Here is a 27683-nt window from a genome sequence, read left to right as displayed (position 1 = left end):
GTTCCACCTTATTCATTCCTGGTCTAGGCCAGTGGTGCCCATGGAACCCCAGTAGCAGCTCAGCCCCCCTGTGTCTGAGTCCACTCTGCTCCCGGCAGGGCCATCAGTTGGCTCAGGATCTAGGGTTTGCAGGAGAGTGATGGCAGGGGAGCTGCCTTAAGGTCTGGACTCAAACCCCATGGGCCCATGGGACTGACTTTTTAAAAAACCTTTTCATGAGCAGCCTCTACTCTTTGCCTTCCGCCTTAATTCCTGGAATCCAAGCCACTTTCTGTGGGAGGGCAGCTCTGCACCCCCTCCTTTTCAGTTAGGTATACCAAGGCTCTCCCAGCCCCCTCCTCCTGGGATTACACCCATATCTGTAGGGACCAGCCCTACAGGGCCTGTGGGTTTTTCTCTTGGTGTGCAGAGATGAGAGATCGTAGAAATAAAGACACAAGACAAGGAGAAAAAGAAGACAGCTGGGCCCAGGGGACGACTACCACCAAGATGCGGAGGCCAGTAGTGGCCCCGAATGCCTGGCCGTGCCATTATTTATTGTGTACAAGGCAAGAGGGCAGGGTAAGGAGTGTGAGTCGTCTCCAATGATGGGTAAGGTCACGCGAGTCACGTGTCCACCAGACAAGGGGCCCTTCCCTATTTGGTAGCTGAGGTGGAGAGAGAGAGAGGACAGCTTACATCATTATTTCTTCTATGTATTTCTTGGACTTTAACACTTTCACTAATTCTGCTACTGCTATCTAGAAGGCGGAGCCAGGTGTACAGGGTGGACCATGAAAGCGGACTAGGAGCATGACCCTGAAGCGCAGCATCACAGGGAGACATTTAGGCCTCCGGATGGCTGCGGGCGAGCTTGACTGATGTTTGGCCTTCCACAAGAGGTGGTGGAGCAGAGTGTCCTCTAACTCCCCCAGGGAAAGGGAGACTCCCTTTCCTGGTCTGCTAAGTAACAGGTGCCTTCCCAGGCACTGGCGCTACCACTAGACCAAGGTCTGCTAAGTAACGGGTGCCTTCCCAGGCACTGGCGTTACCACTAGACCAAGGTCTGCTAAGTAACAGGTGCCTTCCCAGGCACTGGCATTACCGCTAGACCAAGGAGCTGTCTACCGGCCCTGTCCGGGCGTGACAGAGGGCTCACACTCTTGTCTTCTGGTCACTTCTCACCGTGTCCCTTCAGCTCCTATCTCTGTTTGCCCTGGTTTTTCCTACGTTATAATTGTAGAACAGAGATTATTATAACATTGGAAAAAAGAGTCATGCTACAAACTAATGATTTATAATATTCATATATAATCATGTCTATATTCTATGTCTAATACAACTATTCTTATTTTAAGTATTTTCTTTATTATACTGGAACAGCTTGTGCCTTCAGTCTCTTGCCTCGGCACCTGGGTCACTTGCCGCCCACACATCTCTCTCTCAGCCTCAGAGATGAAATCCCCCTTCCCTTGTCACACCTCATGTAAAGCTACCACGATGCACCTAACCCAATTAAGAGGACTGCCCATGTCTGAATTCCTGCTGCCTGCAGGCCACACACCCTTCCCGAGTAGGCACCTGCTCTGAATCAGGCCTGAACTTGCTAAGCCCTCTCAAGCTCAACAGACCCTGAGCCTTGGTATGGCACCACCCCGCCTTTCCCTCTGGCCTCTGATGGTGAGAATCCATCAGAACTCAGGGCAGAGCTGCCCAGGTCATTTCCAACAAGCAACACAGGGTCTCATTCACCTGTCTCATGTCAGGATGAGAAGGTCCCAGCCATGCAGAGGGGCGGAACTTGGGGAATTCTCCATCCCCGTCCTCCCTCCTCACCCACCTGCCCCTTGCTCCACTCCCAATTCTGCCCCATACCTGTCACTCCAAAGCACTCTACTCAGCAGCCAGGGAGGATGAAGCAGGGGAGGATGAGGAGGAGGCTCCAGGGACTGAGGGTGGTGGCCATGGCTGTGGGTTGGGCTGTGCCTGGAGCACATGAGGAGGCACATGAGGAGGAGGCAGCAAAGGATGAGGGTGGTGGCCGTGGCCCTGAGTTGGGCTGCATCTGAGGACATGGTGGGTGGTGCTGAAATGGAAACACAAGAGTGACAACACTTGTCCAGGCCTCAAATCTGAGGAGATGCCTCCTCAGCTCCTGCTGACACAGGTCATCCTGGAAGGCAGAGGTTTTGTGCCCTCCTGCTATGGGGCAGCCCCTGGGACAGTTCCTGGGGTAGGAAGGGAGGGGGTGTTCCTGTCCTCAGGGAGCTCACACAGCTGCTGAGGGAAGCAAGGTGACAGCACAGCCCACCCTCCTGCTGTGGTGGAAGAGAAGGTCGGGGAGGGGAGGGTCTCTGGGCTGGCCTTGGAGGAGGTTTTGATGGATTTCCAGAAATAGACCAGAGAGAGGAAAGGAAAAGTGATTCTCAAGAGGGAACACTAAGGAGAAAAGTCTGAAAACTGACACCCGCAGCTTCGAGGTTGGTGAGAAATCCACAGTGCGGGGAGCAGAAGCAAGTGCAGTGAGAAAGAGGAGTCAGGAGGGAGAAGGGAGAGGAGGATGGGAGAGCACAGGCACGCCAGCACCCCCAGGAGGAGCGCCCCATGAGGGGGTCATTTTAACATAAACGTGTACACTGGGATGACTGAAGCTGAACTCAAGAACTAGTTTCTCGAGATCACCGTTTCTGATCTCATTCCAGATCCCCGTTTCTTTCTGCTGTTACCTCCTGCACTGGGCTCCAGGGTGCTGCCCATGCCCGTCAAGAAGTCCTTAAGCCATCTTGTGCAGTCTCCCATTGAGATGTAACAGAAGGACATGGTCACATCCTTGTCATTCTGCCACTTTTCTTTCATCTTTCTGGCTCCAGGATGAACCGTTGTCCACATTCTGTTCTCTGAGTCAAAGAGGAGGAAGACCTGTCCATCGAAACCGAACTGCCAAGATCCACTGCTGTGTCCTTCGGCTTTCTGCTCACAAGACACTTGGGCCTGCAGGGTGAGGGGTTCTGCCCCCATCAGAGAGAGATCAGCTCTGGTCTTGACACATGTTGAGCCCCCATCCTGCTCTGCTTACAATTTCCTGGCCTTACTCTCTCTGCCACATCCTGGCCTTGCCTCTAGACCTCTTAAGTGGTGATAGGACCTTCCTATTTGTATTTTTACATGAAAACTATAAATGCCTCTAACCTACCACTGTATCTGCTCCCTCCTGTCCTGGGCCATCTGAAACTTACCCCTGGGTGTGTAATTCTCCAGCTCAATGTCAAGCAGCTGCTGGGTGAGCGTGTCCACCACCTCTCTCAGTACTGGGTTCTGTGCTTTCCAGGCCTTTGTGACACTTAGTTTCTTCCCCAGGGGACTGACGGGTGTGACTGTCTTGTTGCCACAGTCATAGTGAAGAAAAGTCTTTTTATCCACCTGGCCTTCAACCGCACACCACCGTGGTCCAGGTCTGAATTTAGGGATGATAGTGATGCCATAGCAAAGAGAGTGAGGGTCTGTGGAGAAAGGCAGGTGAGGGGTGGGTGGGGAGAAAAATATCCCTAGGTACCCCTCCTCCACACCGTGACAATAAGAGGATGCCTCTGGAGGGCTGGGCTGGCCCAGCAAAGAGTGCCCCCTCCAGAACTGTGGTGTCCACAAGATTAAGCCAAGTGCTCCCCACTTCCATGATGACAAGGAGGAGGAGGAGGGGGAGGTGGTCTCTGCCTATTGAGAAGCCACATGTCCCCAGACATGTCCCACTGCCCCTCTGTCCACATCGGTCAACACATGAGAGGTGCCAGGACTGCTAGAGGAGGAGGGGCCTGGTTGGCAGAGGATCTTCAGCAGCAGCCCATGTGGATTGTGGGAGGTAGGAGAGGGTGTGGGGGCTGCCCCTGAGGGTGCTGGTGCATGGTGGGATGGACTGAGGATGGAAACCAGTTGGATAAAGAAGAGTTAATTGTCATGGTCACAGGATTTAACATGTTGGCAAAGCCCCTGCTGATGGTGCTCATCTGCTATGAGGATGCCTTCCTGAAACCTTGGACAAAGAGATGGTCCATGCAGCAAGAAATAGAAAATCTGAAAATCTAAGGCAGGTATTAGAGGGAGGGATCACAGGCTCAGAGAAGGGCCCATGCTGGAGTGCTCTGAGTGTGAAAATCCAGAACAATTTCCATCCGCTGTGCTCATGGAAGCCTGGAGGACTCCTGTTTACCTGGTATATAAAGAAGGCCCCATAAGAAGACACCAGAATGGGATGAAGCTCAGGGATGCCTATTGCTGAAGGCCATGGATGGGTGTAGGAGATGCTGTTCCTGAAATGGGCTCCCAGTAGTAACAGGATGAAAAATCCTGAAATACCAGATTCCAGGTGGAGGTGTCAATTGTCAGGAGCAAGGAGGGTTCAATGATGGAAATGATTAGAGAAGTTGCAATGCCAGCTGGTGACCTCAGCCATACAAAGCTTTGCCCATGACTCATAGAACAAAGGGGTCCAAGATCCAGAAGAAATGGAAACCCAATCTGAATACTGCTGGATTTAAATAATCACAACAAACAGCAATAAAACAAATGATGGATGACCAGGAGGCTGAAAGCAGCCAGTCCATCAAGAACAAGGCTGCTTTGCCCAATTTGCAGAATTAAGCCACTTCTCAGAGCCTGAACTCATAATTGGAAGAAGACACCAGTTTCCAGTGAGGAAGGACCCTTTAACTCTGCAGCAAGTGCAATGATTCTTTGTGGGCTTCTCCAAACATATTTATGGCCACCAGAGTTTGCTGTGAAGGGCAATTTTGTAAATATATAAAGGTGTGCAGGGAATATATTCTCCATTCCAACTACTCAACTCTGCTGTTGAAGCTCAAAAGCAGCCATAGACAATCCATGAATGATGAGCGAGGCTGGACCTGCCTTAGGTGCCCAGTGACCCAAGACCCCCTAAGGTCCTAGAGGTACATGTGGTTACAATGTTTAATTGAAGAATCACAACATAGATTCTGTGTGAATGTTCAGAGACAAGGCAATGTCACTCACAGGAAGGAAATCTCAACGTTAAAAAGTGTCTCCTGTAGAGTTCTGGGCCTTGGCAGAGATGAGGCCTTTAGCCATGGAAGGGCCGTGACCATGCAGCCTCAGAGCTGCCCATTACAGGTGGGCTTCTCACCCTCTAGGTCATTAGGAAGGTGGGCACAGCAGTGAGAAGATGCAGGTGGTTCTCCTGGGATGGGCAGAAGCAGGGTCACTGGGAACTAAGAAGTTGCACAAGCAGTTGGCCCTGATCCCCAGGACACAACATGGCTGCACCCCTCACCCTCAGATCATACCTCAGGTTTCAGGGAAGGTCGCTGATGGCCCTGGTGGACCATAGATGCCACTCAGCAGCAAAGGAGGGGAGAGTAGACCCTGAACCATGGAACCCTCACTCCCATCACATCCACACCACCCAGAAGCCACAGGCAGAGTAGGACCACCTTCTACTCTCCAACTGACACCTGAGACACCACTTGGAGATGACACCCTAGAGGATGGGACACTATTCACTGGGACACTGTAATCCCTTCATCTAGGGTCAGTAAACTGGGACAGGGTCCGAATCTGGTCCCCCTTCATTTGCAGGTTGCCATTGCCTGCTGTTGTTCTACAAAGGGACCGGACTGGACACAGAGAACTGAACCCAAAGCCTGCAAAGATCACAGGGCATCCTTCTTCCCTTTCTAGAAAGGTTTTGCTGATCCCTGTCTACACAGTAACTATTCTCTACGACGCTGGCTCCCCACTAGGAAGAAAAGGCAGGTCTGGGCCCCAAGGGCAGAAGTGGGCGCCTCTATTCACCAGAGTTCCCAGGGTCTCTTGGAGGGAATGGTGCTTCACATGCCCTCTACACAGGTTCTATGGGGAGCTTGGGGTGTGTTTGCTGGGGTGTGTCCTCAGGCCAGAGGGAGAAGGTGCCACGTGGTGCAGGAGGTAATGAGGGCCCCTTCATGGATGGGGAGACCTCTGGGGTGACCAGCTGGGTTGAGGTGGGGAGTAAGAGGATGTGACCTGGGTGGTGGCAGCGGATGGTGAGGGGAGGGTGGGAAGTGTCTGCTGAGCCCCTGGGTGCAGATGAGTGTCTACAGGAAAGTGCAGGGAAAAATTCCAGGGCACGCATCCCTGGGGGTGCTGGAGGTTTTGTGTGGTGGAGAGCGGGTGAGAGCAGAGCGGGCTGGTGGCCGGTGGGGGTGCCTGTGATGGTGTCCCTGTGGAACACCTATTAACCCTGTCCTGACCCCAGCTCGAGTTCCGGGGGCTCTGGTTTCTCCTTCCCGAGGGCGGGTGGGACTGCCAGGCTGCACTAGGGATCCCCGCCCCACCTCGCCCTCTGCAGCCCTCTGGCGCCTCCACTCTCCGGGGCGGGAAAAGGATTCCAGCCTCCTCTCTGACCGGCTCCTCCCCTCGGAGGATAAGTAGCCTCCGGGAGCGGATCCGGCGGGACGGAAACGCGAAGGGGAACTGAGTGGGGGCGCAGTCCGGGGAGATCGCACGGGTCCTTCCAGAAACCTCCCCTGCTCTGAAGCCCGCAGCCCACAGCCCCCTACATTTGGCCCCCGCCCCGCTTGGACTCCATCCCCGAGCTCACCGGCCCGCCCCGTTCGGCACCAGACGGACAGCAGGAACAGAAGCGGGAGGCGTAGAAGGAACGCGGGGCTGGCGGCCGCTGCCATTGGGAAATTGGATCGCAGAGGACTGCAGACTCGGAGCCCAGCCCTTGGATCACCTCATCTCTCAGGCTGTCTGAATGCAGCGTTAAAGACACTCGCCCGTCTAATAAGCGTTCTGACCCGCCCCTCGGAGGAAACACGCCCCATCGTCGCGTGTCTAGCCAATCAGGTGTCGCTCAGCCAAGTTGCTCCACTAAGCCTACCCCACTTCCTACTGCAGCACTTGCGCTCTTACCCTGCGCCGGCCAGTCAGACTCAGGTCTGCCCGTCCCGGACCAGTCCCGTCAACGGCTTCTTTCCATGACACCCTCATGTAATCGTCACTTCATTTTGTATTAACCCAATGTGGATACCGATGCACAGAAAGGTGAAGAAAACGCACAGAAGTGTTCAGCCGCGACAGGGTCTCCCTGTCCTCGCCTGGACCTGCGACACCCGCTTTCCCTCTCCCTGCGTTGCAGAATGCCCCCCTCCCCGTCCTGTGCGCAGACCCAAGCTCAGTCCCATCCCCGCGGCCCCATCCCAAATCCCGAGTGGACGTCGTTATAGCCTGGGCTAGGTTTGTTTGGTTGGTTGGTTTTTCTTTCTTTTCTTTTCTTTTCTTTTCTTTTCTTTTCTTTTCTTTTCTTTTCTTTTCTTTTTTTTTTCTTCGTGACAGTCTCACTCTGCCGCCCAGGCTGGAGTGCAGCGGCGCGATCTCGGTTCACTGCAACCTCCGCCTCGCGAATTCAAACGATTCTCCTGCTTCAGCCTCGCAAGTAGCTGGGACCACAGGTGCGCGCCACCAAGCCCGGTTAAGTTTTGTATTTTAGTGGAGACGGGGTTTCACTGTGTTGCCCAGGCTGGTTTTGGACTCCTGGGCTCATGTGATCAGCCCGACCCCGCCTCTCAAAGTGCTGGGATTACAGCCACCGCGCCTGGCCCAGGGCTAGATTATGTTACAGAAGCACCAGGTTTTCAGAGGCTTCAAAGGACGTATTGTACACTAAACAATTGGTTAAGATAGTAAATTTTATGTTCTACGTTTTTACCAAACTTAAACAGCTTTAAAAATTATCTTAAAAGTGAATGTCTTGCTGGGATCTGCCCAATGCGGGTTGGCAAAAAGACTCTGCTCATTAAAATCGAGGACAGCATTGAAAACCTTGTCTCTAAAATCACAACCTGTGAGACACCTTGCTGATTTAGAAAGCACATCAGAGAGATGGGCCCTCAGCTCCCCCTTAGAACAGCGCCCCACCAGGTGTGGGGATGGCCCAGGAGACTCAGCAGAGCAGCTTCAAGTGAAAGCTCCCTATGGCTCCCAACTGCCAGCGCTTGCTTTGGGCCTGTTCCCCCTGGGCAAGGACCAGCCATCCTTCAAAGCTGGGCACAAATACCCCCTCCGAGGTGTGTCCCTCATCTTCTCACAAGAAAGAACACCCTCCTGCTCCCTGAGGCCTGGATCCACAGTGACGGAGTGTATCCGGATCTCCCCGTGTGACAATTGCTCACACATTTCTTTGCATCTCTGCTAGAAGCATGAGGTCTTTGAGAGTATACTAGATCCGTTTACAACTTTTGAGGGAAAAAAGCCCTAGTGGCCCACTGTTGCTCAATGGGAATGTGATCAATTGTGTTTCCCTTGGGAGCAGGAGGTGAAGGAAGGGTCTGTGCATGCCTGGGGCTCACTACGCAGCACACCCATCTGTGGTCAACCACACTCAAATCCATGGCTGCACCCACACCTCTGCTCAGTGCCTGGCTGGTCCCTGCAGCCATCCTCAAAAAGAAACCCCAATTGTATCATTGTCTTAATCATCATGAGGGCATCTGGAAGTGGTGGTAGAAGCCAGAGAGAGGTGAGGGCCCAGTGGCCCCTGGCAGCTGGAGAGGGCTTAGCTTAGGGTGACGACTGGACAGAGCCCCTGAGTCCCACTCTGCCCCCAGCCACTCAGGCAACATTCTCCTTTCCCCTTCTCTCTCAGCCTCTTCTCACCCTGGGAGCTGCACCCACAGTTCTGAATGGGCCTGTCCCTGCCCCACCCCATCCACTCCTGGTCCAGTTCAGCAGTGACCTTGGAACTCCAGGAGCAGCTCTGAGTCAGCTGTCTGAGCCCTGTCTCTGAGTCAGCTTTGCTCCAGGCAGGGCCAAGATCTGGAGTGTGGAGGAGGCCGGATGGCAGGGGCATTGTCCTAGGATTAAGCTGTATTCTCAGAGGGTTCCCAAAGACCTGTCCTCCTACTGGTAGAGAGTCTCTTCAGTCAGCCTCTGCCTTAAAGGCTGTGACCCAGGCACCGTTCCTGGGAATTAACTCCAGCATTTTCCCCTGAGTAGTCACAGTCCTTGGCAGTCTCTCCTTCCTGGGCTACACCCAGTTCCTCCAGTAGATGGAATCTCCTTCTCCTTGACACACAGCATCTGGAGCCACCAATCTGCTGCCTCACTCAAATGTCAGGACCGCACATGTCTGAGCTCCTGCCGTCAGCACACCACGCACCGTGGGGGTTCCTTATGACCAGAGACACAGTCTGAAACAGACCTGAATTTGCTGAACCCTCTAGAACTCGACAGGACCTCAGCCTTGGTAAGGTTCTGTGCGCTCCTCGCAGGGCGCCCGCTGTCCCCGAGCTCCGGGCCTGACTCCTGGCTGTCGGAGATCGCGCAGTGCCCCGCTGCCGGACGATGCCCCTTGGCTTCCAGGTCCAGAGCCTCGGGACGAAACTGTTTTAGGAAGACCCAGAAGGACTTGCCGGTGGCGGCAAGGGACAGGCGGTACCTGAGGCAGGAGGAGCCAGGAAATGCGGGGCCTGGTGGGGTGAAGAGCATGAGATTCCTCCTTCATCCTCGCGGGGACTTTGCCACCGGCTCAGTGTGGAGACGTCACCGTCCCGCTCGGATCCGTGGGGGCTCCGACAGTGTGGCCCCTGTGAGGACTCCCCCATCCTCCTTGCCCTGGGGCTGCTGCAGGAGGGCGCCCGGGACGCACTAGGTCCTGAGTGTCCAGGGTCGGGCAGGGGCTTCCCGTGGTCGCCTTCCCGACCTCGCTGCTCGCGGTCCAGGGCTGCTGGTTTCTCCACTGGGCTGGGGGGCCCTAGTATGACGTCGTGAGGCGGAGAAAACCTTAGGATGGGTGGAAAAGAAGGATTGGAGGGAGGGCGGGAGAAAGGGAGAGGAAGGAAGCAGGTAGGGCTGGAGAATAATGAGAAACCTCCACCACGAAAATGGAGAGAGGGTAACACGCGCACAGTCCCCACACTCCACCGACTCTCTTTCTCCTGCTCTCTGTCCTGTAAGGAACACAGGCCCCAACCACTCCACCCTCACCATATTTTGGGTCAGCCACTTCAACCGGATGAGGCGTCCCGTTGTGGTTGCGATTGGCATTTCCCTGAGGGCTGTGAACACTGAACACCTTTTCCTGGGCTCACTGCCATTTGCATTCTTCTTCTGATGCCAGTGGGCAAGGGGAGGTCCCCAAACGCAAGTGGGACCTCCACTCCAGCCAGTGTCCAGACCGTTGACACTGCCGGGGAAATGAATTCAAGAACCAGTAGGAAATAGAGAAAGGACGGAGATTTATTGTAAAAGGAAAAGTACACACTCAAGTAAAGGGAGTGCGGGAGGACCCAAGAGACAGGCAGGTGCAAGGGGGTTTGGGGCTGCCACGTTTCTGGGTTTCTTTAACCAAGGAGTGGAATATTCATGAAAATTCCTGGAAGAAGGTTGAGATTTCTCAGAACTGTGGTGCCCGCATTTTTGCACCAAATATAAGTGTTCTCAGAACTGCTCGGGAGCTGGCTGGTGTGTGTTTAGTATGTTAATCAGCATGTAATGAGGTCCTGGGTGAAATCTGGGTCAAATTCAGGGCCACGTTGGGTCCACTCACTCTTAGCCAGCTTGATCCACACGCTGTTTTTCAGCATCTTATCAGCCCAGAGCCTCTGTAGATATTTCAACAGATTTCTTGTGCTAGTCACCTGAAACTGCTCCCTAAAATTTTCTACTTTTGTGACCACCGTGTAGTATACCTGTCTTACTTTGGAGAAATGTCTATTCAAATTCATTGCATATATTTAAATTGGGTCATTTCACTTTATAATGTTGAGTTGCAACATTATATATTATATATATAATATATATAATTGCAATTATATTGCATTGCAATATTATATATTCAGAATACCAGTTCCTTACCGATATATGATTTTTATTTTATTTTTAAAAATTTATTTGTTTATTTTTAATTTTTAAATAATTTTTTAAAATTATACTTTAAGTTCTAGGGTACATGTGCACAACGTGCAGGTTTGTTACATAAGTATACATGTGCCATGTTTGTTTGCTGCACCCATCAACTCATCATTTACATTAGGTATTTCTCCTAATGCTATCCCTCCCCCAGCCCCTCACCCCACAACAGGCCCCAGTGTGTGATGGTCCCCGCCCTGTGTTCATGTGTCCTCGTTGTTCAACTCCCACCTACGAGTGAGAACATGCAATGTTTGGTTTTCTGTCCTTTGACAGTTTGCTTAGAATGATCATTTCCAGCTTCATCCATGTCCGTGCATCCTTTTTTTATGGCTGTGTAGTATTCTGTGTTGTATATGTGCCACATTTTCTTAATCCAGTCTATCATTGATGGACAACTTTTTGCTATTGTGAATAGTGCCACAATAAACATACGTGTGCATGTGTCTTTACAGTAGCATGATTTATAATCCTTTGGGTGTATACCCAGTAATGGGATTGCTGGATCAAATGGTATTTCTAGTTCTAGATCCTTGAGGAATCGCCACACTGTCTTCCACAATGGTTGAACTAATTTACACTCCCACCAACAGTGTGAAAGCATTCCTCTTTCTCCATATCCTCTCCAGCATCTGTTATTTCCTGACCTTTTAATGATTGCCATTCTAACTGGTGTGAGATGGTATCTCATTATGGTTTTCATTTGCATTTCTCTGATGACCACTGATGATGAGCATTTTTTCGTATGTCTGTTGGCTGCATAAATGTCTTCTTTTGAGAAGTGTCTGTTCATATCCTTTGCCCACTTTTTGATGGGGTTCTTTTTTTTTTCTTGTAAATTTGTTTAAGTTCTTTGTAGATTCTGGATATTAGCCCTTTGTCAGATGGTTAGATTGCAAAGATTTTCTCCCATTCTGTAGGTTGCCTGTTCACTCTGATGATAGTTTCTTTTGCTGTGCAGAAGCTCTTTAGTTTAGTTAGATCACGTTTGTCTATTTTGGCTTTTATTGCCATTGCTTTTAGTGTTTTAGTCATGAAGTCTTTGCCCATGCCTATGTCCTGAATGGTATTGCCTAGACTTTCTTCTAGGGTTTTTATGGTGTTAGGTCTAACATTTAAGTCTTTAATCCATCTTGAGTCAATTTTTGTGTATGGTGTAAGGAAGGGATCCAGTTTCAACTTTCTACATATGACTAGCCAGTTTTCCCAGCATCATTTATTAGATAGGGAATCCTTTCCCCATTGCTTGTTTTTGTCAGATCAAAGATCAGATGGTTGTAGTTGTGTAGTGTTATTTCTGAGGCCTCTGTTCTGTTCCATTGGTCTATATCTCTGTTTTGGTACCAGTACCATGCTGTTTTGGTTACTGTAGCCTTGCAGTATAGTTTGAAGTCAGGTAGTGTGATGCCTCCAGCTTTGTTCTTTTGACTTAGGATTGTCCTGGCAATGCAGGCTCTTATTTTATTCTTAAATAAGCACAAATGTTTACTAATGGACATGAGTACCTACTGGGCACTGAACAACTTCTCAAACCTTGGAAGCAGATTGGACACAGCCACCCTCATTTCCTATTTCATATCTATTTTTTCAGGGATTCTTGTTTTTGTTTTTGTTTTTATCACAGCAACTGTTGAAATCACAGATTGTAAAACTACAATGTCATCTAAAGCAATGGTGCATAGTCAGTCTAATGTTGAAACTATAAAATACTTTGGACCAGTGCTTCCTGTGTTGTCCAGCAGATGGCACCACTAATCTTTCAAATATTTCAATACGCCCAGAGTGTGTGCTCATGGTGAGTTTGTGCCCTGAGCTCCTTGGCACACAGCTTGTGACATCATGGTGGATGATGGGTCGATACAGAGTTTATTTTAGAGGGTTGGGGCAGTTCCTCCCATCCTGCAGATCAAGATGCCTTGAGGGCAAAGAGCAGAGGGGTGCTCTCTGGTGGCCCAGCAGTTCTGCCCCAGGGGAGAGGTTTCTCTTCTACTACAGCAAAAACCCACAGGACTCTGCTTCATCCGAGAACCAAGGATACCAGGAAGGAAGGTCAGAGTGAGGAGGTGTCTGAGTCTTTCAGATCACACAGTGACATCACACAGTGACATCCTGCTTGATGGCTTCAGAAATCCTCCATGAGCTGGGAGACAGCCCCCGAGGTGATAGGTGAGTGGGCAGGATGGGACAGACACAACAACTCTCGAGATGACACCCAGTTTCTCCCATGTGTTTTTGTATGTCTGTGTGTGCATATGTGTGTGTGCCTGTGTAGTGTGTGTGTGTGAGACTGTGCATGCATGTCTCTGTATGTGTGAGACTGTATGTGCATATCTCTGTGTCTGTGTGTGTGGAAGCATATGCTATATGTATATGTATGAATGGTGAATTGATTTCCTGGTTGATTTACTGTGAAGGGAGACAGGGACCCCAAGGCAGGTTCCTGCCTACCCTTTCTCCCCTATCGTCCCTCCAGACATTCCCTCCTCCCTGTGGAAACAGTTTACCCAGTAACTGAGGGTTCATTACTGCAGACTTCTCATAGCTCCCCAAAGTTCTATGATTTTGCACCCCCAGGCCTCCTCCTCATGCTTGTCCCTCTGTCGGGTGCCCTGTCTTCTCCCATCTGGCTATGCTATATTCTTCCAATTCCTACAAGAACAATCTGAAATGTCACCTCCCAAGAAGCCTCCATGCAACTCCCCAGGCAGAATGAGTCACCCCCTCTTCTGTCCTCTCATACCCCCAACCACCTCCAGGACATCACATCAGCAGCAGCACCCACGTGGATGTTTGTTTCTGTCCCTGGATTCTAAGTTCCTGGAGGACTGGACACATCCATCACCCACGTGTAAACCCAGCACCTAGCATAGTGCCTGCCATATGATAGGATTTAAGATACATGGCAGGAATCCAATCATCAGACTACCAAAGGACTGCTAGAACTCAGAAAGGGATCCCCATAATTTGGGGAATTGAATACAGGTCTTCCTTTCTCTTCTTTCCAGCACCAACCTCCATGGCTCTACTCATCTCTACTCCTTCCTCCTATTAAGATTGGCAGGTCAGGAGAGGGGTAGGGGCAGGAGCAGCTACACCCGGTCTCCTCCACCACTCACGGTGGGGTGCACCCTTGGTGGGACCTGGTGAGCATGACAGCCCCTGGGCTGTCATGTAGGGGACCTGGAGCCTCCGAAGCCCCACAGAGACCAGGAGGAGCTGTTCAACCACTTGCGGAGACTGCCAGAGAGTGCTTCAAGGACTGCATGGAGCTCTCGAGAAGCGGGGAGTTCAGGGCCCTCTTTTGTGAAGCATGAGAAATTTAGGCAGGATCATGTCTACAAAAGAGACTGTTACTTTGGCTTATCAATACTTTCACTTCCTTACAGCTTCCAGAAGACAGTGTGCGCTTTACTTGTTTTTATGGATTATTGTGTCAACCAAAACAAGAGTGCAGAATCACTCTAAAGGTTTGAAACTTCTTCAAGATTTGACAAATACACAACATTTGAATGCCACATCTATTTTTAGGAAGCTGTGGCTGAAGAAAGCATTTTATTGTATAGCATTCCCCGAATTACTTATATGGAATTTTAATCTACATAATGTCATACAACCATGTGAAAAGTAAAAACTAAAAAGCAATGACTTTTTGGGCCAGGAGTGGTGGCTCATTCTTGTAATCCCAGAACTTTGGGAGGCCAATGTTGGAGGATCGCTTGAGGCTAGGAGTTGGAGATCAGCCACAGCAAGCAACATGGTGAGACCCTGTCTCTACAGATTATTTTAAAAATTAACCAAGTGTAGTAGCATGTGACTGTAGTACCAGCTCCTCAGGAGGCTAAGGTAGGAGGATCTCTTGAGCCTGGGAGACAGTGTGAGAGCCCATCTCAAAGAAAACAACAACAACTGCAGCAGAAATAACAAAATTTAACCCCAATAAACTAAATTGGTGGAAGAATTATGGGACCCAAAATGACCAAAGAATGCGATTTTTCACTTTTGATGAATTAAAGGGTCTGCTGAGTGTCAGTATTCCCAGAATGTTCCATCTCATGAAATACCATTTCCTCTGGTGAATCCACTCCTTAGACCAGACCAGGTCCTCTGAGAAGCAGGTGCCTACATGGGATTCACATGAGGGGATTTCATTGGTGGAAATCCTGGGAGAACCATTAGCAGGAGGCAGTTCTGACCGTGAGTGCAGGAGGGAGGGACAGGAGGTTGGGCAAATGCATCCTACGCTACAGTGAATGGTGCTGGGACAACTGGATGGTGCATGCAGAAGAATGAGGCGGACCCCTTCCTTACAGCACACACAAAAACTAGCTCTAGATGAATGGCAGATGTCCACCTAAGACATGAAACAATGAAAGTCTCAGAAGAAAACAGAGCAGTAAATTGTTGTGATCCCGGATTTGGCAAATGCTTCTTAAGTACTGTATATGTCAATAGCACAAATAGCAAAATAAAAGGTAGTTTAATTTCATTTCATGAAAATGTAAAACTTTTGTGCTTCAAAAAGGACTCCATTCATAAGGTTAAAAAAAACTTAGAATGAGAGAAAGTATTTGAAAATCGTGTATCTAGGAAGGGACTGGTATCCTGAATATATAAAGATTCAACATTATAAAGCAAAATAACCCAATTAAATATATGCAAAGAATTCAAAAAGATGTTTCTCCAAAGTGAGACAGGTATAATTCAGTGTGCTCACAAAAGAAGAGAAAATTTTAGGCAGCAGTTTCAGGTGACTAGGAAAAGGAATCTGATGAAATATCTGCAGAGGCTGTGGGCTGATAAAATCCAAAAAGACAGAGTATGGACCAAGCTGGCTAAGAATGAGTGGACCCAGCGTGGCCCTGGGTTTGACCTCGGTTTCACCTAGGACCCTATTATACACTCATTAACATACTAAACACACACCCACCAGGGTCCTGGCAATTCTGAGAACACCGATATTTGGCGTAAAAATGGGTGGCGCCACAGTTCTGAGAAATCTCCACCTTCTTTCAGGAATTTTCATGAATAGTCTATCTCTTGGTTAAAGAAATCCAGAAAGGTGGCAACCCCAAACCCCCTTGCACCTGCCTCTCTCTTGAGTTCATCTGCACTCCCTTAACATGAGTGTGTACTTTTCCTTTTACAAAAACATCTCCGTCGTGTCTCTATTTTCCCACTGGTCCTAGAATTCATTTCCCCAGGCAGTGTCAAGAGCCCGACACCGGCTGGGTCGAGTTATCATCAGAGTTTGGGGACCATCCGTTGCCCACTGACATCAGAAGAAGAATGCAAATGTCAGTGAGCCCAGGAAGAGGTGCTCAGTGTCCACAGCCCTCAGGGCAATGCCAACAGCATCTACAAGGGGACGCCTTACCCCGCTAGAGTGGGTGACTCCAAACACAGTGAGGGTGGATGCGGTGGGGCCTGCGTTCCTTGCAAGGTGGAGAGGAGGAGATGGAGAGTAGATAGAGTGTAGGCGCTGTGCTTGTGTCATCTTTCCATTTTCCTGGCGGAGGTTTCTCTTTGTTTTCTGGCTCTACCTGCTTCCTTCCTCTCCCTTTCTCTGGTTTACCCTCCCATCGTTCATTTCCAACCATCCCAAGGTTTTTTCTGCTTCACGACGTCCTTGCTCCGAGCCCCCAGCCCAGTGGAGAAACCAGGAGCCCTGGACCGCGAGCGGCGGGGTCGGGGAGGCGTCAACGGGAAGACCCTGTTGGACCCTGGGCACTCAGGACCTAGTGCGCCCCGGGCGCCCTCCCGCAGCAGCCCCAGGGCAAGGAGGATGCGGGTCCTCGCGGCGGCCACACTGTCGGATCCCCAGGGATCCGAGCGGGACGGGGACGTCTCCACACTGAGCCGGTGGCAAAGTCCCCGCGAGGATATAGGAGGAACCTCGTGCTCTTCACCCCACCCGGGCTCGCATTTCCTGTGTCCTCCTGCCACGGTTCCTTGCCCCGACTGGCGAGTCCTCCCACGGTTCCTTGCCGCGACTGGCGAGTCCTCCCAGGCCGTTTTGTTCGGAGGCTGTGGACTCGGAGGCCTGGGAGCATCGACTGGCAGCGTGGCACCCACTCCGCAGTCTCCATCGGGCAGGACCCGGGTCCGGAGCTCGGGCGGAGCGAGCGTCCTGGGAGGAGCGCGCAGAACCCGGAGAGCACGCAGAAGGATGGAAATTGAAACCCTATGTGCGAACTTTCCCCGAAAGTCATCTGTGGTTGAAATAAAAAATCACCTATAATATCCCCCCTGTGACAACACCGTTGCGTAAATATCTAGAAAAAATGTCTCATCTCTGTAGCAGACCCGCACGCCGCTGCCCGGGTTCTGCATCCCCGGACCCTTGGGGCCCCAAACAGATCAGGCGAGCCCACCTTGTGACCGTCGCTGGGACTCCCGGCCCCACTCTTCCGTACTACTTCGCCGCCACATTTTCACGTGTTTCAGAATCGAAACCATGAAAAGTCATGTGTGAAAAGCTCCCCAGCCCCTGCCTGCGTCCACTCTCATTGGCCACATGTCTGGGAGGAAAGTTTTTTTGATTCTTCTCATCTTTCCAGGGAGTGTTTATACCATTTCAAACGCATATACATACATATTCTTAATGCAGACTTGGATAGTTTTGACTCTATGAACCCTGTCACCCTGTCCCTCAGGAAGCCTGTAACAGTTTCCCCTCCTTCTACAGTGAATGTTTCACCCTCCTCTGTCCAAGCTAGGTCTTCACAATCACAGACAAGAGTGTCACCAGCATTGCCATCCCGTGACATGAGATGCTTTAAAGGTGCATTAGTTTGCACAGCAATTCTGTGTCTGGAAATCTATTCTACACAATTGAATTGAAATTCATACAAACACAGTTTCTGCAGCATTTCGTGTCTGTAAAAGTCACTGACTGGAGACCATCTGGATCTTCAGACACAGACTCTGGTTACTTTTGTTGTGATGCAGTCATTCTATGTAATGTCGTGCAAAAATAAAAAGGAAAAGAATCTGTATGTGAGGGTATTGGAAGATCTTCAACGTGTGCTATGTTGAGATAGAACCTGCGTTCAATAGAGTGCCTATGGGCTTATATTTGTTTTAAAAACCAGAATTGATACATAATCACATCTCTATTGTTAGTAAGGAAAACAGTGTTTCCATAACTTATTGCTAGTCTGTTTATCCGTTTTAGGAAAAATCAATATACTTGAAAAGCCATGGTGGCAGGAATTAGTAATCACTGGCCCAGATTCTACACTGCCCTACAGATGATCCTAACTGAGGTTGCCAGAGGAGCAGGATGGTGTGCAGTCGCATTTCAGAGAGGAACCTAAAGTCAGACTGGACCAGGGGTTTGTCCTGACCTCTGCCCCTTCACCCAACCCCCACCTGGTCAGGCAGTGACCCTGAAGGGGCTGGGAAAATACTGGGAGGGCAGTGAAGATGGGGAGCTAATGGTGGGAGCATGGTGAACATGCAGAGCTCAGACCCCACACCATCTGGGGAGGAGCTGGGTGTGATGCTGGGAGCACTGGAAAGGCAGGGAGCCTGGACACAGCACTCACTGCTCCTCCCATCTGGGACAGGATTGGGGTGGGTGATGAGAAAAGTTTCCCGAGTAACACAGTTCCTAATCCTGGCAGAATGACTCGCCCCAGTTGCACTATAGCCAAGACTCACTTGGCCCCCAGACCAATCTAACACAGGGCATGGTAAATTCACTAGTGAATACTACTGAAGCATCTGCCAGGGCATAGGAAACAGTAACTAGAGGATGGCTCTGCTAGTGGCTCAGACTACCTCGCCCCACACTCTCCGATACTGAGTGGGGAGAAAGCCTTGAGCCCAGGAGGTTGAAGATTCAGTGAATTATGATCGTGCCACTGCACTCCAGACTGGTGACAGAGCATGACTCTGTCACACACATGCTCACACACATAAATTGTGTGAGCAATTGTCACACAGGGAGATGCGGATGCGCTCACTGTGGATCCAGGTCTCAGGGAGCAGGAGGGTGTTCTGTATTGTGGGGAGATGGGGGACACACGTGGGAAGGGGTATTTGTGTCCAGCTTTGAAGGGTGGCTGGCCCTTTGCCTGGGGGGAACAGGCCAGCAGAATGCGCTGACAGTGGGGAACCACCAGGAACTTTCCCTACAACCTGCTCTGCTGAGCCCCCTGCGCCATCCCTGGACCTGGGCCAGGGAAGCTGCTGAACTGGGAGCTCAGGGCCCATCTCTCTGAGGAGCTTTCTAAATTGGCAAGTGTGTCACAGGTTGAGATTTTAGGGACGAGGTCCTCAATGCTGTCCTCGATTTCAATGAGTAGACTCTTTTGACCAATCTGCATTGGGCAGAGCAGGAGCAAGACATAAATATTTAAGAAATTTTTTAAGCTGTTTAATTTTGGTGAAAACATAGAAGATAAAATTTACCATCTTGACCAATTGTTTAGTGTACAATATGTTGTTTTAAACCTCTGAAACCTTGCCTGCTGTTCCTGTAATAAAACCTAGCCCGGGCCAGGCGCGGTGGTTCACGCCTGTAATCCCAGCACTTTAGGAGGCCCAGGCGGGTGGATCACCTGAAGTCAGGAATTTGAGACCAGCTTGGCCAACACGGTGAAATCGCATGTCTACCAAAAATACAAACAATTCGCCGGGCGGGCGTGGCGGAGGGCACCTGTAATCCCAGCTACTCCGGAAGCTGAGGCCAGAGAATCCCTTGAACCCTGGAGGCGGCGGTTGCGATGAGCCAAGATCACGCCACTGCATTCCAGCCTGGTCAACAAGAGCGAAACTCTGTCTCTAAATAAATAAATAATAAAACCTAGCCCAGACTGTAACCACGTCCACTGGGAACTGAGGAAGTAGTGGAGGGAACGCGATCAGGCCCATGGCTGCGCCCAGAGCGGGGTGACTCAGGGACACCGCGGCGTCAGCGGAGGAAGGGAGAGTGTCGCGGGCCCAGTCGGGGACAGGGAGACGCCGCCGCCGCTGAGTATTCCTCTGCAAGTTTCTTCACCTTCAAAAAAATGCTGTGATGATTAAATGAGTCTGTTGTGGAAGGAACCGTGTCCTCGCAGGGGCCGGGGCAACATCCAAACTCCAACCCGAAGGCTAGGGCAAAGGGGAGGGACGCCGGCAGGGCAGCCAACCATATTTCTAGCCGCTGTGACGACGGCGGGAAACATGGAACGCGCCGCCTTAAGCCGCCTTAAGCCAGCTTTGCACTCTTGACAGGATTCATCTTCCAGGCTCCCCTTCCATCAAGTCTCTGGGTCCCCAATGGCAGCGGCCGCCACTACCAAGATCCTTCTGTGCCTCCTGCTTTTGCTCCTGCCGTCGCTCTGGTCCCGGGCTGGGCGAGCTGGTGAGTTCGTGGATGCAGCCTAAGCCAGGCGGGGGCCAAACCTGAGGGGCTGTGAACTGCGGCGGTTTTTAGAGGAGGGGAGGCTTCGGGAAGGACGGAGGAGATCTCCCCGAACTGCGCCCCCGTTCAGTTCCGGTCGGCGGCTCCTCCCTGCCGGGTCCACTCCCCGAGGCTGCTTCTTGACAGGGGAGAAGCAAAAAGGAGCGGGGGAGGAAAGGAGGCTGACAGGAGGGTGGAGGGGCCAGAGGGCTGCAGAGAGCGAGGTGGGGTGGGGATCCCTGGTGCAGCCTGGCAGTCCCACCCGCCCTCGGGAAGGAAAAGTCAGAGCCCCTGGAACCCGAGCTGGGGACAGGACAGGGGTGAAGGCGGTTCCACAGGGACGCGATCACAGACACACCCACCAGCCACAGGCCTGCTCTGCTCTCACCCACTCAAACCCTCCAGCACCCCCAGGGCTCCTTGCCCTTGAATTTTCCCCTGCACTTTTCTTGCAGACATTCACCTGCACCCAGGGGCTCAGCAGACACCCCCCACCCCTCCCCTCACCATCCACTGCCACCACCCAGGTCACATCCTCTTACTTCCCACCTCAGCCCAGCTGGTCACCCCAGCTGGTCTCCCCATCCATGAAGGGGCCCTCACCACCTCCTACACCACGTGGCACCTTCTGCCTCTTGGCTGAGGACACACCCCAGCAAACACACCCCAAACTCCCCTGGGAACCTGTGCAGAGGGCATGGGAAGCACCATTCCCTCCATAATGACCCTGGGAACTCTGGTGATTAGAGGCGCCCCATTCTGCCCTTGGGGCCCAGACCCGCCTGTTCTTCCTAATGAAGCCTGTTCTTCCTACTGGGGAGCCAGCCTAGTAGAGAATAGTCACTGTGTAGACAGGGGCCAGCAAAGCCTTTTTAGAAAGGGAGGAAGGATGCCCTGTGATCTTTGCAGGCCTTGGGTTCTGCTCTCTGTGTCCAGTCCTGTCCCTTTGTAGAGCAGCAGCAGGCAATGGCAACCTGCAAATGAGGGGGGACGAGATTCAGACCCTGTCCTAGGTTGCTGATCCCAGATGAGGGGATTACAGTGTCCCATCCCTTAGGGTGTCATCTCCAAGTAATGTCTCGGGTGTCAGTTGGAGAGTAGAAGGTGGTCCTACCTTGTCTGTGGCTTCTGGGTGGTGTGGATGTGATGGGAGTGGGGGTGCCACAGTTGGGGGCTTATTTTTCCCTCCTTTGCTGCTGAGTGGCATCTATGGTCTACAGGGGCCATCAGGGACCCTCCCTAAAGCCTCAGGTATGAGCTGAGGGTGAGGGGGTACAGCCACGTGGTGTCCTGCAGATCGTGGCCAACTGCTTGTGCAGCTTTTTGGTTCTCTGTGGCCCTGCTCCTGCCCATCCCAGGAGACCCACCTGTGTCTTCTCACTGCCAGGCCTATCTTCCTAATGACCTAGAGGGTGAGGAGTCTATCCATAATGGGCAGCTCTGAGGCTGGATGGTCACTGCCCTCGCATTGCCGAAGGCCCCATCTTTGCCAAGGCACAGTACTCTACAGGAGCCACTGTTTAATGTTGAGATTTCCTTGCTGTGAGTGGCATTGCCTTGCCTCTGAACATTCACATGGAATCTTTGTTGTGATTCTCCAATTAGATATTGCAACCACATGTACCTCTAGGATCTTAGGGGGCCTTGGGTCATCGGGCACCTAAGGCACGTCCAGCCTCGCTCATCATTCATGGATTGTCTATGGCTGCTTTTGAACTACAACAGCAGAGTTGAGTAGTTACAATGGAGAATATATTCCCTGCACACCTTTGCATATTTATAAAATTGCCTTTCACAGAAAACTTTAGTGGCCAAAATATCTTTGTAGAAGGCCACAAGGACCCATTGTACTTGCTGCGGGGTTAAAGGGTCCTTCCTCAGTGGAAACTGGTGTCTTCTTCTAGTCATGGGTTCATGGTCTGAGAAGTGGCTTTATTCTGCAAATTGGACAAACTATCTTTGTTTTTGAAGGACTGGCAACTTTCAGCCTCCTGGTCATCCATCATTTGTTTTATCTCTGTTTCTTGCAATTATTTAAATCCAGCAGTATCCAGGTTGAGTTTCTAGCTCCTTTAGATTTTGGACCCCTTTGTTCTATGAGTCATGGGCATAGCTTTGCATGACTGAGGTTCCCAGCTGGCATTGTGACTTCTCTAATCATTTCCATCATTGCACCCTCCTTGCTCCTGACAGTTGACAGCCTCCAGCTGGAATCTGTAATTTCAGAATTTTTCATCCCATTACTACTGGGAGCCCATTTCAGGAAGAGCATCTCCTACCCCCAACCCTGGCCTTCAGCAATAGGCATCCCTAAGCTTCATTCCATTTTGGTGTCTTCTCATGGGGCCTTCTTTATATGCTGGGTAAACAGGAGTCCTACAGGTTTCCCATGAGCACAGTGGATGGACATTGTTCTGGATTTTCACACTCAGACCCCTCTGGCATGAGCACTTCTCTGATCCTGTGATCCCTCCCTCTACTACCTGCCTTAGACTTTCAGATTTTCCCTTTCTTGCTGCGTGGACCATCCCTTTGTCCAGGGTTTCAGGAAGGCATCCTCATAGCAGATGTGCACCATCACTGGGGACTTTGCCAACATGTTAAATCCTGTGACCATGATAATCAATTCTTCTTTATCCAATGGGGTCCCATCCTCACTCTATTGCACCATGTACCAGCACCCTCAGGGGCATCCCTCACACCCTCTCCCACCTCCCACAGTCAACGCAGGCTGCTGCTGAAGATCCTCTGGCATCCAGGCCCTTCCTCCTCTAGCAGCCCTGGCACCTCTCTAGCAAGGTCGTATGTTGACTGATGTGGACAGAGGGGCAGTGGGACATGTCTGGGGACATGTGGTTTCTCAGCAGGCAGAGACCTCCTCCTCTTCCTCCTCCACCTCCTCCTTGTCCTCATGCAAGGGGCGAGCACTCGCCTTAGTATTGTGGACACCACAGTTCTGGAGGGGGCACTCCTTCCTGGGCCAGCCCAGCCTGCAAAAGGCATCCTCTTATTGTCACAGTGTGAAGGAGGGCTAACTAGGGGTCTCTTTCTCCCCACCCACCCCTCACCTGCCTTTCTCCACAGACCTTCACTCTCTTTGCTATGAAATCACCATCATCCCTAAATTTAGACCTGGACGACGATGGTGTGCGGTTCAAGGCCAGGTGGATAAAAAGACTTTTCTTCACTATGACTGTGGCAACAAGATAGTCACACCCGTCAGTCCCCTGGGGAAGAAATTTAGTGTCACAAAGGCCTGGAAAGCACAGAACCCAGTACTGAGAGAGGTGGTGGACATGCTCACAGAGCAACTGCTTGACATTCAGCTGGAGAATTACACACCCAGAGGTAAGTTTCAGATGGTCCAGGACAGGAGGGAGCAGATACAGTGGTAGGTTAGAGGCATTTATAGTTTTCACGTAAAAATACAAATGGGGGCTGGGCGCGGTGGCTCATGACTACAATCCCAGCACTTTGGGAGGCTGAGGTGGGCTGATCACAAGGTCAGGAATTTGAGACCAGCCTGACAAACATGGTGAAACCCTGTCGCTACTAAAAATGCAAAAGTTAGCTGGGCATAGTGGTGCACACCTGTAATCCCAGCCACTTGGGAGGCTGAGGCAGGAGGATCGTTTGAACCCAGGAAGCAGAGGCTGCAGTGAGCCGAGGTTGTGCCACTGCACTCCAGCCTGGGCAACAGAGTGAGCCTTTGTCTCAAAAAAAAAAAACAACAAAAAACAAATGGAAGGTCATCTAACCCCTTAAGAGGTCTAGAGGCAAGGCAAGGTGTGGCAGAGAGAGTAAGGCCGGGAAATTGTAAGCAGAGCAGGATGGGGGCTCAACATGTGTCAAGACCAGAGCTGATCTCTCTCTGATGGGGGCAGAACCCCTCACCCTGCAGGCCCGAGTGTCTTGTGAGCAGAAAGCCGAAGGACACAGCAGTGGATCTTGGCAGTTCGGTTTCGATGGACAGGTCTTCCTCCTCTTTGACTCAGAGAACAGAATGTGGACAACGGTTCATCCTGGAGCCAGAAAGATGAAAGAAAAGTGGGAGAATGACAAGGATGTGACCATGTCCTTCCATTACATCTCAATGGGAGACTGCACAAGATGGCTAAAGGACTTCTTGACGGGCATGGACAGCACCCTGGAGCCAAGTGCAGGAGGTAACAGCAGAAAGAAACGGGGATCTGGAATGAGATCAGAAATGGTGATCTCGAGAAACTAGTTCTTGAGTTCAGCTTCAGTCATCCCAGTATACACGTTTATGTTAAAATGACCCCCTCATGGGGCGCTCCTCCTGGGGGTGCTGGTGTGCCTGTGCTCTTCCATCCTCCTCTCCCTTCTCCCTCCTGACTCCTATTCTTCATTGCACTTGCTTCTATTCCCCGCACTGTGGATTTCTCACCAACCTTGAAACTGCAGGTGTCACTGTGTTTTCAGACTTTTCTCCTTAGTGTTTCCTCTTTTGAGAATCACTTTTCCTTTCCTTTCCCTCGTCTGGTTCTGGAAATCCATCAAAACCACCTCCAACGCCAGCCCAGAGACCCTCCCCTCCCCAACTCTGGAGCATCACCTCCTTTTCCACCACAGCAGGAGGGTGGGCTGTGCTGTCACCTTGCTTCCCTCAGCAGCTGTGTGAGCTCCCTGAGGACAGGGGACACCCCCTCTCCCTTCCCAACCCAGGACCTGTCACACCGGCTGCCCCACACCAGCGGGGAGGGGACAAAACTTCTGCCTTCCAGGATGACCTAGGGTGGCTGGAACTGAGGAGGTGTCTCCTCAGATTTGGGGCCTGGACAAGGGTTGCCACTTTTGTGTTTCCATTTCAGCATCACTCACCATGTCCTCAGGCACAACCCAACTCAGGGCCACGGCCACCACCCTCATCCTTTGCTGCCTCCTCATCATCCTCTGCTGCTTCATCCTAGCTGGCATCTGAGGAGAGTCCTTTAGAGTGACAGGTACTGTGGGCAGAATTGCAAGTTGAACAAGGAGCAGGTGGGTGAGGAGGCAGGACGGGAAAAGAGAATTCCCAGAGTCCCACCCCTCCCTGTGGCTGGGACCTTCTCATCCTGACATGAGACAGGTGAATGAGACCTTGTGTCACCTGTTGGCAATGACCTGGGCAGCTCATTCCTGATTACTGATGGATTCTCACCTTCAGAGTCCAGAGGGAAAAGGAGGGGCCCATACCAAGGCTCAGAGTCTGTTGAGCTTGAGGTTTAACAAGTTCGGGCATGATTCAGAGCAGGTTCCTATTCAGGAAGGGTGTGTGGCCTGCAGGCAGCAGGAATTCAGATACGGGCAGTCCTCTTAATTGAGTTAGGTGCATCATGGTAGTTTTACATGAGATGTGAAAGGGAAGGGGGATTCCATCTCTGAGGCTAAGAGAGAGATCTGGGTGTAATCCCAGGAGGAGGGGGCTGGGAGAGCCTTGGTACACCTAATGAAAAAAGTGGGAGTACAGGGCTGCCTTCCTACAGAAAGTGGCTTGGGTTCCAGGAATTAAGGTGGAAGATAAAGAGTAGAGGCTGCTCAAGAGAAGGATATTTAAAAAGTCAGTTACATGGACCCGTGGGGTTTGAGTCTGGGCCCTGAGGCAGCTCCCCTGCCATCACCCTCCTGCACACCCCAGATCTTGAGCCCGCTGATAGCCCTGCCAGGAGCAGAGTGGATTCAGGGGAAGGGGGGTCTGAGGTGCTGCTGGGGTTCCACGGGCACCACTGGGCTGCACCAGGAATGGATAAGGTGGAACAGGGACAGATACCTTCAGAGCTATGGGTGCTGCTCCCAGTGTGAGGAAAGGCTCAAGAAGAAGGAGAAAGAAGGATGTTTGCCTGCAGGCCGACCCAAGGCCAAGGGCACAGGAATACAGAACCCTGTCTTCGGATGTCTGCCCCACTCCTTGCCATGTTTTAGGCCCTCTCATCAGATCATAGAGAGGGCCTTGAGTGAGGGCGCGGACCCATCACTACCAGCTTCAGACCTGTGGGCCCCTCCACTCCATGCCCTGGTCAGGTGCAGGGCCTGGACTGACTCTGTGATGTGACAAAGGAGGAAAGAGGTTGGTCCAAGCTGCAGTCGCCAGGGTTGGGCCTCAAGGGAAAAATAGGTCCCTTAGTGCAGGGGGATCTGAGACATGGAGTGACTAGGGAAAGATTACCCTGGAAAAGTGATCCGGGTTCTCTGCCTATTAAACCAACATTTGTGTCCCTTCTGAAGGTTAAAGATGATACCAGCCGGGCGCGGTGGCTCAAGCCTGTAATCCCAGCACTTTGGGAGGCCGAGATGGGTGGATCACGAGGTCAGGAGATCAAGACTCTCCTGGCCAACACGGTGAAACCCCGTCTCTACTAAAAAATACAAAAAAACTAGCTGGGCGAGGTGGCGGGCGCCTGTAGTCCCAGCTACTCGGGAGGCTGAGGCAGGAGAATGGCCTGAACCCGGGAGGCAGAGCTTGCAGTGAGCTGAGATCCCGCCACTGCACTCCAGCCTGGGCGACAGAGCGAGACTCCGTCTCAAAAAAAAAAAAAAAAAAAAAAAAAAAAAAAAAATGATACCAAAAAGGCCCTGTGAGCAGGGTCTCGATCAAACTCATCCTTCTGGCTGGCGACTTGCCCACTACCTGCTGTGTATGTCCAGAGGCCTCTAGCAGATCGTGATGACACCATGGACCCAACAGCTCATTCACTGCCTTGATTCTTTTTGCCAACAAATTTACCAGGAGTTATTCCTAACATATTATGCAATTTTCTCTTGGTGCTACCTGATGGAATTTTTGCACTTCTGGCTGACTAAACAAGATATGTCAGCATTTTCTTTCTTCTGTTTTTGTTTGGAAAATCAAGTACTTCTTTGAAAGACGATCTCTTTCTTGCAAATGATATTGTCAGGAAAACAATCATGTTAGACTTCAGACCTCCAGGGATTCTTTCCATACCCTGAAAGAGAATTGTTTAATTATTTAATAACAAAAAATGTATATTAATGATTGTATCCTTTAGTAATTTATTGCTCTGTACTGTTATTTAAATAAAAAGTTATATTTCCCTAAAAGCTACTGAGTTTAGAATTTTGTTGTATTACTCAGTAGAGAATTAATGTTATTTCATTTTTCCTCCATGATCTGGAGTAATAAATAAGTGATTCTACCAGATTTTGTATGGAAAAAGAGAATCTACAAAACATGGGTGAAAAAAATCAGATACAACACAAATACATGGGAAAATATTTCATGCTGATGGGTTGGAGAATCAATATAGTTAAAATGGCCATACTTCCAAAAGCAATTTATAGATGCAACACTATCTCTATCAATACCAATGTCATTTTTCACAGAATTAGAAAAATCTAATCTAAAAGTTATTTGGAATTAAGAAAGAGCCCA

The 27683-nt window shown here is 50.9% G+C and overlaps 3 protein-coding genes across 3 annotated transcripts; 1 reads left to right on the top strand and 2 right to left on the bottom strand.

Moving 5' to 3' along the window:
- Nucleotides 1–449: 449 nt before the first annotated feature.
- On the bottom strand, nucleotides 450–6770 carry RAET1G (retinoic acid early transcript 1G). The gene is made up of 5 exons (XM_050787189.1): nucleotides 6590–6770; nucleotides 3216–3479; nucleotides 2706–2987; nucleotides 1855–2065; nucleotides 450–647 (listed from the first exon to the last, which is right to left on the bottom strand). Exons 1-5 carry the CDS (start codon nucleotides 6672–6674, stop codon nucleotides 479–481), a joined length of 1011 nt encoding a protein of 336 aa, XP_050643146.1. The 5' UTR covers nucleotides 6675–6770; the 3' UTR covers nucleotides 450–478.
- Nucleotides 6771–7324: 554 nt separating this feature from the next.
- On the bottom strand, nucleotides 7325–16396 carry LOC126953443 (uncharacterized). The gene is made up of 3 exons (XM_050788867.1): nucleotides 16277–16396; nucleotides 14019–14139; nucleotides 7325–9973 (listed from the first exon to the last, which is right to left on the bottom strand). Exons 1-3 carry the CDS (start codon nucleotides 16394–16396, stop codon nucleotides 9381–9383), a joined length of 834 nt encoding a protein of 277 aa, XP_050644824.1. The 3' UTR covers nucleotides 7325–9380.
- A 3672-nt stretch (nucleotides 16397–20068) lies between these two features.
- LOC126952506 (UL16-binding protein 2-like) lies at nucleotides 20069–27040 on the top strand. The gene is made up of 4 exons (XM_050787183.1): nucleotides 20069–20254; nucleotides 23378–23641; nucleotides 24178–24459; nucleotides 25126–27040. The coding sequence occupies exons 1-4, from the start codon at nucleotides 20170–20172 to the stop codon at nucleotides 25233–25235; spliced, it is 741 nt and encodes a 246-aa protein (XP_050643140.1). The 5' UTR covers nucleotides 20069–20169; the 3' UTR covers nucleotides 25236–27040.
- The last annotated feature ends 643 nt before the right edge of the window (nucleotides 27041–27683 follow it).

This window comes from Macaca thibetana, chromosome 4 (genome assembly GCF_024542745.1).
Source record: "Macaca thibetana thibetana isolate TM-01 chromosome 4, ASM2454274v1, whole genome shotgun sequence".
NCBI classification, from domain to species: domain Eukaryota; kingdom Metazoa; phylum Chordata; class Mammalia; order Primates; family Cercopithecidae; genus Macaca; species Macaca thibetana.
This window is presented reverse-complemented; position numbering and strand designations above follow the sequence as displayed.

Coding starts and splice junctions, on each gene's coding strand:
- RAET1G (XM_050787189.1), bottom strand. CDS start 6,674: ATGGCAGCGGCCGCCAGCCCCGCGTTCCTTCTACGCCTCCCGCTTCTG. Junction 3,480..6,589: donor GTGCCGAACGGGGCGGGCCG/GTGAGCTCGGGG, acceptor CTTTCTCCACAG/ACCCTCACTCTCTTTGCTAT. Junction 2,066..2,705: donor CCTGGAGCCCAGTGCAGGAG/GTAACAGCAGAA, acceptor TTTCCATTTCAG/CACCACCCACCATGTCCTCA.
- LOC126953443 (XM_050788867.1), bottom strand. CDS start 16,396: ATGACACAAGCACAGCGCCTACACTCTATCTACTCTCCATCTCCTCCT. Junction 14,140..16,276: donor GAGTCACCCACTCTAGCGGG/GTAAGGCGTCCC, acceptor ACTCTCTGGCAG/TCTCCGCAAGTGGTTGAACA. Junction 9,974..14,018: donor CACCAAGGGTGCACCCCACC/GTGAGTGGTGGA, acceptor AAATATGGTGAG/GGTGGAGTGGTTGGGGCCTG.
- LOC126952506 (XM_050787183.1), top strand. CDS start 20,170: ATGGCAGCGGCCGCCACTACCAAGATCCTTCTGTGCCTCCTGCTTTTG. Junction 20,255..23,377: donor GTCCCGGGCTGGGCGAGCTG/GTGAGTTCGTGG, acceptor CTTTCTCCACAG/ACCTTCACTCTCTTTGCTAT. Junction 24,460..25,125: donor CCTGGAGCCAAGTGCAGGAG/GTAACAGCAGAA, acceptor TTTCCATTTCAG/CATCACTCACCATGTCCTCA.